Here is an 11,747-nt window from a genome sequence, read left to right as displayed (position 1 = left end):
TTCAAATGTTGACTCAATTACAGACGCGTTATTCTTATGCAGGCATCTAATTTGAATGGGATAAAAAAGGAAAACATAAAACATAAAATAATATTAAACAAAGGTGTGTAATAAATGTATGTTTATATTTTTTAAATCCTAATAATTTTGTCCTTTTATTTGATATCATACTTTATATTTGAAGATAGAAAGAATTCAACAGTTTAGCAATAGAATATATAATTTTATCCTTTCTTTTTTTAAGGAAAGAGGACATGAATCGCCTTGATTTCAGTGGATGTCTAAAATTGGAAAGATTGTTCGCTGAGGGTTTCCTGTGTGGCCGCAGTATTAAGTGTTTCCCAACCCCCACCCCACCATTCTCATTCCACCGCCTTCATTTTTTTCCTTCCGAACTCCATCCAATATGGCGCCCATTTTAACTGGATGCTACAACACCACACTGATCCAAAATCGCAGCATCCATTAACCGGAAAAAATAAATCTCTATATTTCATTGAAAAGCCTTCACATCCTTTATCATATGAAGCAGACGTTTCTCTCTGTTAGAGCTTCACCTCAGCAGGTTGGATCTGCAGCTGGTGGACATTTGATGAGCCACCAGAGGAACATTTACACTGAATGGATTAAGTTCCCCAATGCAAAGCATTGCAGCATAATGCAGACGTCCAGATATGGCTTCCCTCTTTATGCGCACTCCAAGCATTTAACAACATGCACGCGCGCACTTGCATGCACATGCACTGAGGGTAAAGAAAAAGACAATGACAGCCATGCATGGATTAAAATTGAGGGATATTCGGAGATGAAACAGAAATTCTCAGCACGACAGTCACACCCTTGCACCACTCATCCATCCGCTGCTGTATACCGACCTGTGGGTGACTCGATACCCGCCGATGGATACCCAGAGGCGTTTGGCGAGGGGTAGGAAGATGCCGGCGTGATGATGGATCCGCCCCCGCTCGAGCTGCCTCCAGGCTTGGGACATTTCTTGGATGACTTCTTTTCTTTCATCCAGGGAAACTCGTGGGCCAGCGGACCGACCGGGGTGGCCGGTGCAGGGGCCTGGGCAGGCGGGCATGGCTGCTGGACGGCTCGCTGATGCGTCTGCTGGTCATTTGCAGCAGAGCTTCTCCGGCTTTGCTGGCTCCCAGAAGCTGGTTTCGGCTGGGTGGCTGTGCAAGGGCTCAAGCTGGGAATGGTGTGCTCGAAGGGAGGCGGAATTACTGTCGACTCCTTGATTGATGAAGTTTGAAATGACTCCAGGACGGCGGGGAAGGACGTCAAGCACTCTGCTAGGGACGGCTGGCTGTTTATAAACCCGATCTCCCTCTCAAATTCAAAATTCATAGCTTCCTCAGACTAGCGCCCTCCCTACACGACGAGAGCCCAGAATAATGCCTTTCCCGAAATAAAACAACAATAACAATAAAAGCCTCATAGGCCTACATGCACGCGTGCACACGCACACCACATAGCATGGCTGATTAGAAAAACAAGTAATATAAAAATCACCCAGCAGAACACGGGCTTCTGACCGCAGTCCCGTAAATGCGGTGGCTATATCATAATTGTGTATATTGGTTATAATAGTAGCGTATGGGGACCTGGGTAGGCTAAACTGAACAACTATGGGATGAAATTGCAGCCAATTCCTGGTCACGTGACCCGAAACAGCCAATCGGTGGTCCGGGCCTAGCGGCTGTGATGTCTGTGGGAAGCATTATTATTATTTTTCTCCGAAAGCAGAGGCAAATGGAGCCTATCTGCCATTGTTCTGTCCTTTCAGGGGTGAAATAGAAAAAAAAAAAAAAGCAATGGGGCCGGTTGCCATGTGCGCTGCGTGGGCGGCAGCTCTGCACATCCTGGACGGTGGGAGCCTCTAACAATAGAGCCGCACATTTTCTGTAGGCTTCTGGGTGATGTAATGGCTGCAAGCAGTAGGACACAGGAGGAAAAATAAAGATCCGAGCGTGTTTAGATGATGCAGCAGCTTACAGATGTTTCCCCGGTGTGAATTCACTTCAGGCTTCAGAGCAGACACTTTTAGATCTGAATAGACGCAGAGAAGCAACTTCATGCGTAAGTGTCCATTTTATCCTACATGGAACACGATTATTCAAATATTCATCATAAATAAACCACAACAAAGAGATGGGAGTGAGTAATTCAATTTTTTACAGGCTCCAAAACCGCGTGGATCCTCTCTCACCTTAGTGTTTAGTTTGTGTGCGCGGGGTGTTCACGCGCACAAATCGAGTTCAGAGAGGGGTCGCTCCGGTAGCCAGAAAATAAAGAGTGGGCCCCTGTTATAAAACATAATAAGAGGCCCTCAGCTATTAATATAAAGCTAACTGTAAGTGAGATCGTGCTGAGCTGCCCTCGGACTCTACGGGATGTACATGTAGATATTTATAAAGATTAACTGGAGAGCTGCGAGCAGAGGATATTTCGGGGAGGGTCAGAAGGGCCCCGAGTGGAGAGGAGAAAAAAAAAAAAGCGGTGATCAATCTTTCTCTCCTTGAGAGAAGCTGACAGCAGTCCCTCTCTTCCTAAATCAGGAGAAACTTCCAGCCCTGCTGCCTTCCCCTCTCTGCTCCAGGGCTTCATCTGTTTTTTTACATTTTTTTTAAACATATTTATTCTCGATGTTATTATTTTACCAGCAGCTATCGCGCATAAAGCAGCTCCTTCGTTTTCCTTTCTGTTTGCTTCTTTTAGCCCCCCAAGTTTCTTCGCCTAAACAAGTCGCAGATGCAGCAATGTGTGTGGGAGTGGGGGGCTTTGAGTGGAGCAGAAAGGACGCGCAGTGAGTGGGAAGAACAGGCGGGATGCGAGGACGCACGGCCAGCAGAAGCCAACTCACTCTGGACCCAGCAGCGCAGAGAAACGCTTCATCTGCAAACGTCTTTACTTATTTCCTCCTTTGACTAAAAGGAATTAAAAATAAATAAATTAGAGGAGCTGGTAACGGAGGCGAGATGGCTGACACTACTGCGAAATTTAAATTCTACATTGTTTATTTACATTTGAAAATATTCTCTCTTTGTTTGGTAACTTATTAATTGAATATTTATAGCCTATATGCTTTAAAGCTACTCATGTATTTAAAGATGCATGCTCAGTATGAAGGAACTTAAATGACCCAATGCTGCTGCCGTCTCCATGTGCACATCATGGAGTAAATGCTGCACTCCATGACTGGATGCATTCAGAAATTTTAACCAATCTGTTTGCATGGTTTGATCTGTAAAGTCCCTTGTGACGCATCTTGTTCTTTGGCGCTTTATAAATACAATGAACTGAATTCATCAAAGTGGTGATCGTCTGGTAAAGCTAATGTCACTGCGCACAGTCTTAGTGTCAGGAACTATTTGAGCAAATCTCAAGAAGAAGAAAATCTATAGTAGATAATTCTGACAGAAAGTTTTACTCTTTTTGCTTCCCTATGATGAAGTCAAACTGATGATCATAGTAAGATGTTTAATTAAACAAATCGTTCAGTCCATTATAGAAAAGTTGGGTTTTTATATATAAGGAGCATCCAGGGCGCATTGCAAGCCGCTTAAAGCGCCTCACCCTTCCAGCCCCTCTGTTCCCAGCAGCGCTGAGGAGAGACTGGGCTCTCCATCTGCTTTTACGAGGCAATAAATTAAAGCCAATCTCTGCTTATTGGTGTTTTTATTGTCTGTTAGTCCAGAGGAGATGTAAAGGGAAGCATAGCCATTATTTATGGGATCTTGATTTACGTCCGAAGTTTTAATGGCGCTCCCAGGCTTCTGGAGCACGTGATAGGGAGAAAAAAAAAAAGTGGGCCAAAGATATTTAAGTAAAAGTCACGTGAACTGAACAAGGCGCGGGCCTGGAGGCTTTTTTTTTTTGGTGGGTGAAAGAGAGGGGAGACATATCCAACACATCTGCACAAAAAGAAACACTTCTATTACCAAACTGCTGCTATCATCTGCTAAATTTACTAAGTCTTTTAAATTATAACTTTAGTTGTTTTGAAGGTATAAAGAAGTAAATCTAAACTTTTTTTCACTTTTCATACAGCAGATAAAAAACACTAAAAGTTGGTTCCCTCTGATGCATATTTTGTTCTTTTAAAAAGCTATTTTTTTTTGTAACATTTGATGTCACTGCTTCATCTGCCATGCAATACAAAGTCTCAGTATCTTGCCTTGACGATGTCAGTGGTTAAGCATCAAATCTATCTTAAAAGAAATAATTACTGCTCTGAGTAACATAAAATTTTATTAAAGAATTGTTTGACAGACAACTTTATCAACAGTGGAAAAAAAATAACTACAAAGGACAGAAAAATGTTTCCCCAATGTTTCCCGAAAAGGACTTTTTCGTCTCTCCTGCTAACAGTTTGTTTCTATTTTCAGACTATGGGTGGATTTCCAAACCCAACACTTTTCCCTTTTCCCTGCACAAGCCAAGACATTTATGTACAAGGATCATAATAACATAAAAATGGTCTTAGAAACAAAATAAACTACCTATTTTCTTCTAAAATACAAGAAAAAAAAAAGAAAGAATGTAGCTTTAGTACAATAGACAAGAGGAAACACAATATTGTTTTTTTTTATTACAGGTAAATACTAAAAAAGTACAGGATTTTTTTCCTCAATATAAATACACAAAAGATAAATAATATTATTACAAAACAGAAAATCTTTTTAAACTGGCTATAACAAATAAATATTTATACGTGAATGTTCACTTGAACACACCTCAGCGAAAGACGCTTTGATTGGACGGCCTTCCGTCTTCAAAATAAGATCAGATTTTTTTTAACCATCAGCCATCAAAATGTAAACTCTAAGTGCAACAATGATGCCCAGTTCTAAAACAGCATTTGTGTAAAACTTGAGCTTTTAAAAACAACTCTAGGGGTTTATTATCGATGAAACGCCATTCTATGGAGCTAAATTGGTGCCATATATCAGAAAAAAATTTTAAACTGAAAAAAAAAAATGCAACATAGGATTTTATATTTGTCAGTTAGATGATTTGAAACCGAAAACATTTTTTAATTGAAAAAAAAGGTTTAGGTATTTTTTACCCTCTTAAAGTAAAGCGGAGTCAGACTGATTCCAGCAGCATAAGCCGAGAAAAATGTCATCTTTAAAAACAATCCTATAAATGTAGGATATCAGCACTTCAAAGATAGTTTCCCAAGGTGTCTGAATGCAGCAGCTGAACTTTTTTTGTCACCTGAGCTTTCAGTAATCATTTCACAGCCATGTCATCTAAGCCCCGCCCCCACACCGAGGAGGCAGCAGTTTGGAACAAATGAACATATTTGCATCTGAAAAGTAGTTTGACACATTTGCTCTCAATTTCATTTTTTTTCTTTTCAAGTTTAAATTTCTTTACTTTCAATATTTTTCCCAATTTTTTTTTTTTCCTTTTTTTGGTTTGAAACCTTTTTTCCAGTTTTAAAATATACTTTTCAGTTTCTTAGTTGTTTTTCTATTTTTTTTTCTTATAGCTTCAAATAACTTTTAAAATTACAATTTTTTTACTTTTCAGCTAAAAGAAAAAGTTTTTTTGACAAATTTTATGGCCCCACTTTATCTCCATAATAGCGTTTGACGTTCCAAAAAGTGGACGATAAACCCCGCTGTTTTAAAAATCCCTTTAACACAAATGCTCAGATATCTGGGACATGCATTTTTTGTTCAAATATATACCCTGTTTCCACGTTAAAAGTCAAGACATTTGGGAAAGAAAACAAAATAAAAAATGGGGTCTTCCACACATCGGCATCGAGCAGAGTGTGATGGGGTGGGAGTTTGTGGGTGAGGTCGGTGATGTCAGTGACTTTTTCAAACATAAATAAATAGTCCTCTCCACTCTTATTATTTACCCTGTCTTCTCAATGATGTGCTAAAATAAGGACACTAAAACAGCAGACTTTGTGCCCCGTTGTGTTTGTCTGAAGGTGTCAGCAGCTGGAAGGCTGTTTGCGGACGTATGCCAGCGGGAGGAAGTTAGCTTAGTGTTGCTGTGTGTGTCTGCAGAGATGACCGTGTCATCAGGTAGTTTAGGGCCCTTTGGAGCCAGCTCAGCCTTTTAGCTCTAATCTTATATACCCTGTTACAGTGACGGGACGGACGGTTGTGTACGTGTGCGTATCGTGTGTGTGCGTGCTGGCGGGGGTAAGATTGGGTTAGTAATGATTGGGTCTAGACAGACAGAGATGGGTTCTGCAGGGAGAAAACAAAGACAGCGACCAGAGAACCGTCCAGTGGTTTTTGATGTGCTTGATAAAACATGAGGCTCAGAGGAAGACCTGCGCTGCCAGCTTGAGCCATATATTTCTTCCACACTCCCAACACATAGCTCAGCTCTGCTGACAACAACATGTGTTGCCTGCAGGGGAGAGAAGTCGGCATAATAAATCTAACCACCTCATTAACAGCCCATTAAATTCTCAACTATTTCATCTACCAGGCAAGAGAGCTGCACGTATATGTGTGTCTTAGGGGGAGATTTTACCATCAGAGGGCCGTTTGAATCCATGCAGTATTTCTTAAAGGGTCATTATAGGCATTCTGTTTCACTCCATGCGTGCTCTAATATTGTTGCAAATCGCTCCACGCCTACAAAGATCTACTAACGCAACTATTGCAAACCCATGGATGGTTAAATATGCAATATTTCTTTAGATATCAAGGATCGCTCTTTATGTAAGGCGTTCATTAACACTGCTTACTCCTAATTTGTCTAAAGAGCTCTAAATGAAGGGAAATGATACAAAAATAGGTAATACTGAAATATGAAGCCATACATAATAGCAGAAGACAAAATATTAAACACATTAAAGGTTTGCTTTCCTAACTTATTGCAGAAAGTGCCACCACTGATTTCTTAGACTACTACTGTAATCAGTTCCTAAACGGAAACTGACGGCTCTCGTAAAGCAGTGAGGATATATTTGATGCTGCTCTTGTGAACGCAGTGATGTTTCACATAACGTGGCACACGGCATCTCACAAACCACTGGAAGGCTCCCATCTGTCCCGCTTCGCCCCGTTGCAGCGGCGTCGTCCCTACGTTTGGTTCATCTCTCAGTGAATCAGGTCATGTTATGTTTGTTTTTTTTTCTGCTATATTCTCTCATTTCTACATTTTCGTTTTGCTCTAAACCTGCTACAGGTGAGTGAGCTTGGGTGCTTCCTGGATTCTGCCCTGAGTCGAGGTGTGGTGTGCTGACAGCTCGGTGTAAGTAGGATGTGTGGGTGGCTCGCAGGGACCCTGGGGGCCCCCTCCACCCACGAGGTGCTGGTTGGTAGTTGACATCGGCCCCGCGCCGTTGTAGTCTATGGTTTGGTGGTGAGGCGGCGTAGGGCCGAGGTGGTTTAGGCCATACATGGAGGGCCCGGGCTCCACATAGCTGCCGCCCCCAACGTAGACCGGACTGGCCTGCATGTTAGTTGGTGTCCCATAGCCGGCAGCGTTGGTCTGCACTAGGCTGTGGTGGGGGTCACCGTAGTCTGGATCAGCGGCACCGTATTTCTGAGGAGGGCAGCCCTTCATTGGAACATTAGAATAGGCAGTGGACATAGAATAAGACACCCCCTGGTGGAGCTTTCCAAATGAAGGTGGAGAGGGGGTCTCATAGGTAGGGCCCCCTCCTCCTCCTCCCATTGGATGCATTGAGTTCAGGAAGCTGGCAGAGGACTGCATGGTCAGAGGAGGGGAACCTGTGGGGGACGGTCCTCCAGAGCTGGAGCTCAAGCCCTTGGACTTCTGGTCTTTTTTGTACTTCATTCTTCGGTTCTGGAACCAGATCTTAATCTGGCGTTCGGACAGATTCAGCAGGTTGGCCATTTCCACGCGCCGCGGCCGGCAAAGGTACCTGTTGAAGTGGAACTCCTTCTCCAGCTCCACCAGCTGAGCGCTGGTGTACGCCGTACGAGCGCGCTTGGACGACGCCGACAGACCTCCGCTCGGACTCTTCTCCCCACTGCTGCCGCTCTCAGCGCCCCCTGTTGCTGCGGAGGGAAAAACACATTAACATCAACCAGCCGGTCTGATGAGAGTCACAAGAATCACATAAAATAAACAGCCAGTTCATTAACGCTCTGAAAATAAAACAGCTATATGCAGTTCAGCAGCCAGGGGAGCAAAAAGGAAGCCGGTTCTATGTAGCATTAAATGTGATAATCAAATAAAAGTTATGAGCGGTAAATGTAAAGATAATAGAATAAATCTAGACTGCATGCCAGAGGAAATTGGAAACATTCAGAGTCTTAATAAAGCAGAGGGGGGTCTGGGCAGGCGGCCTGAATTACGCCTTGATATTAGTTGTCAACACTTCATAACAGTGGCAGTTATTAAAAGATGAAGGCCCCTGTGCTGGCCGAGAACACCTAAATTGCATCTTGGTTAGAGAGACAAACCCCCACAGCAACAACAGCTGCAGCATGAGGAACTGCTTTACTTCAGTGGACTCATCAAAAAATATAAAAACAATAAAATAATTCAGCATGTCTTTCAGATAACTCGAGTTTGTTGCTTTCTTGTCAGTCTTTTTCTGCCTCAATTTTCTTTCTACTAGAAGACACAGATTTGGATTTAAGTCCATCAGCCTAAAGTCCAGAGGCTAACTGCCTCAGTTTGACTTTAAATTATATTTTAACATAATGAAGAATTTGAGTTTAAATGAATCAGCTTCATTAATCTTCACCGTCGTTTTTTTTTTAGAGTAAACAATGTTTCCTGCAGGCTCAACCCGTCAGTTACTGACCCTCGGTCAAACACCAGAAACTTTGCGAGACGGGGGTACCATCCTCGTCATATGTTATTGTGCAGGGACAGTGTGGACACTGTGTCCAATAATCTGTGAAGAACATTTTAGCCGACAAAGTTTCTGTTTGTAACTTTAGGACTTTATGGTAACATGTATACTAGTGTTTCTTCAGGTTAAGATCAGTGTTCCTCCATTCTGGTCCTTGAAATTTATTTAGATAAGTTGCTGCTTCTGCATCTGAATGAAAGGGCTTAATTACCTCCTCAGCATACAGCCATGTTCTCCAAAGTGGTGCTAATGAGCTGATCATTGGACTCAGGTGTTTTAAAGGAATAGTACACCCAAAACATGATTAGCCTTCATTTTCTACTCACCCCCATGCTGAACAACACTCTGGAGTACTTTTTTGATATCTCAAATGCATCTGGAGATCTGGGAGGCTTCTTGCTGTCTGCTGACATTCAAATAATGGAGGTCTATGGCGCCCGAGGCAGAAAGGTCCATAAAAGTCCACAAAAAACGTGTCAATATTCCTCCATACTGCTCGTCCAATGTATTCCAAGTGTCCTGAGTGGGTAGCGTCCAGAATTTACTCGAAACAAAGTTATTTAGAATGTTTTTAGAGCATAAACAGTAGTGTATAGGATTTCCTAAAAGCGCGTTCACGAGTCTACGGAAACCGCGGCAGACCAAACCAGATGAAAGTGCGCATTCAGCATCTGCTCTGCCGACAATGCAAGCGTAGAAGAAGAAATGTGCTGTTTACCTGTGCAAAGAAAGAAACAACGAAAGAAAAATGTCTGAGGACTTCAGTGTTGAGGAAGAGCATGAGTTCTTTGCCGAGCTGAATGCGCACTTTCATCTGGTTTGGTCTGCCGCGGTTTCCGTAGACTCGTGAACGCGCTTTCAGGAAATCCTATACACTACTGTTTATGCTCTAAAAACATTCTAAATGACTTCGTTTTGAGTAAATTCTGGATGCTACCCACTCAGGACACTTGGAATACATTGGACGAGCAGTATGGAGGAATATTGACACGTTTTTTGTGGACTTTTATGGACCTTTCTGTCTCGGGCGCCATAGACCTCCATTATTTGAATGTCAGCAGACAGCAAGAAGCCTCCCAGATCTCCAGATGCATTTGAGATATCAAAAAAGTACTCCAGAGTGTTGTTCAGCATGGGGGTGAGTAGAAAATGAAGGCTAATCATGTTTTGGGTGTACTATTCCTTTAAAGCAGAGAGACATGGAAAAGGTGCAGCCAACCCAACCTTGAGGACCTGACCTGAGGAACCCTGGTTTATGTTTTAGGGTAAGGGATGGGTTAGCGTTAGCTTTACAGGTTTCAGTTCATGTGTAATTTTCCAAGTTCCTGCTCCAACCTGTCAAACACCCTGCAGGCTCTGACCGAGTATCAAAATTAGACGAGTTGGGTGTGAAAATGACAGCTAAGTTAGGCTACGTTCACACTGTAGGCCTTGATGCTCAATCCCGATTTTTTTGTGAAATCCAATTTTTTCGCGTTCCCATTGATTATACCAAATATATGCGACCTGTATGTGATTTCCTGTGTGAACTGCATTCATACAACGCAAGTGTCCCGTATGCGCAGTAGAGGACGCAATGACGTCACGCTCCGGTGTGCTATGCGTTTACGGAAGTAAACATGGATGGTAGTTCCGGTCCGCATCTAGCGATCTTTTCCAACCATAAAAACTCAATCTTTTCAATATGGTTAAACATAAATACTGCTCTCCGCATCATCATCTGCCATGGTTGTTGTTTTTCTTGCCGCTTCTGTGTAGCAAGATGCAGAATAGTGACCTATGTCGGGTATTAATGACGTTCAGGTCGGATTAATCCGACCTAGCCATTCAGACACAGGTCCCATATCGGATTCAGGACCACATAGCCAAGTGGTTGGGTCGCATTGGAAAAAATCAGATCTGGGTTGTTCAGACTGCCATGAAAAGATCTTATCCAGGTCGCATATGGAAAAAAAATCGGATTTGGGTCACTTCAGGCTGCAGTGTGAACGTAGCCTTAGATGTGTGCTAATATCGACCTGTGGAAAATGGATTCCAGGTGCTGGATGTCACTATCTGATCCATACCACTGGCTCATGTGCAAGCAGATATTCATCCAGGTCACCATAAATATGTTGGTACGGGACTAAAAGGGACTAATTTTTTATGACTTTTTTGAGACAGTTTGATGCTTTTGACATTTTCTCTGTTAAATGGCATGTCTGACATCATCATGGGAAATGCTCTGAGCAGTCTGAGCAGTATGATTAAACCATTTTTATCTGCACTTTAGATGTTTGTTTCTTTAGGTTATGTACTTTATACCATAAGGTTAACAAGAAAGGAAAAATTAAAACTCAAAAAAACTAAATTGATGTTTAAATCCAAAGCCGAAAATGTTTGCTCCCAAAAGTAGCATAGGATCTCATTTCCTTTACAGATTGGGAAAAGATGAGAGATAAAACGAAAAGGATTTAAACGCTTTTAATTTTTCAGGAAATACTTAATTTAACCGTTACTATATCTAGGGAGGGAAAACGTAACTTAGATCTTTTTTATATTGTTTGGTTAGAGAAAAAATATATTGGAGTCCAGGAAGTTAAATGTGTACTTTGTAGTGATACTACTGATGATATTAATTTATCATTCTGAAACAACACCTGGATTTATATCTGGTTTATGAGTTGATGGTACAGATCAGGTAGTGACACTGGATGCCAGGATGTTGCTAATGAAGGATGCTAATGCTGGATGCCAGGATGTTGCTAATGCTGGATGCTAATCCTAGATGCCAGGATGTTGCTAATGAAGGATGGTAATGCTACATGCCAGGGTGTTGCTAATGCTGGATGCTAATGCTGGATGCCAGGATGTTGCTAATGCTGGATGCTAGTGATGGATGCCAGGATGTTGCTAATGCTGGATGCTAGTGATGGATGCCAGGATGTTG

The 11,747-nt window shown here is 42.3% G+C and overlaps 2 protein-coding genes across 14 annotated transcripts in view; both read right to left on the bottom strand.

Moving 5' to 3' along the window:
• hoxb2 (homeobox B2) overlaps nucleotides 1-1,810 on the bottom strand; it is a 2,814-nt gene extending 1,004 nt beyond the window's left edge. The window contains exon 1 of the mRNA XM_015388145.1: nucleotides 876-1,810. Coding sequence (XP_015243631.1) covers nucleotides 876-1,353 — 478 coding nt within the window. The 5' untranslated portion in view covers nucleotides 1,354-1,810. The remainder of the gene's footprint in view (nucleotides 1-875) is intronic.
• Nucleotides 1,811-7,122: 5,312 nt separating this feature from the next.
• LOC107093236 (homeobox protein Hox-B3a) overlaps nucleotides 7,123-11,747 on the bottom strand; it is a 41,626-nt gene continuing 37,001 nt past the window's right edge. For 12 of the 13 annotated variants that reach the window (XM_015388165.1, XM_015388162.1, XM_015388157.1 and 9 more), the window contains one exon: nucleotides 7,123-8,012. In XM_015388165.1, coding sequence (XP_015243651.1) covers nucleotides 7,168-8,012 — 845 coding nt within the window. In that variant the 3' untranslated portion in view covers nucleotides 7,123-7,167. The remainder of the gene's footprint in view (nucleotides 8,013-11,747) is intronic. The other variant, XM_015388169.1, reaches the window with a different exon arrangement.

This window comes from Cyprinodon variegatus, unplaced genomic scaffold (genome assembly GCF_000732505.1).
Source record: "Cyprinodon variegatus isolate N-32 unplaced genomic scaffold, C_variegatus-1.0 Scaffold415, whole genome shotgun sequence".
In the NCBI taxonomy this organism is placed as follows: Eukaryota; Metazoa; Chordata; class Actinopteri; order Cyprinodontiformes; family Cyprinodontidae; genus Cyprinodon; species Cyprinodon variegatus.
The sequence above is the reverse complement of the archived record's forward strand: the minus strand, read 5'-3'. Positions and strand labels throughout refer to the sequence as shown.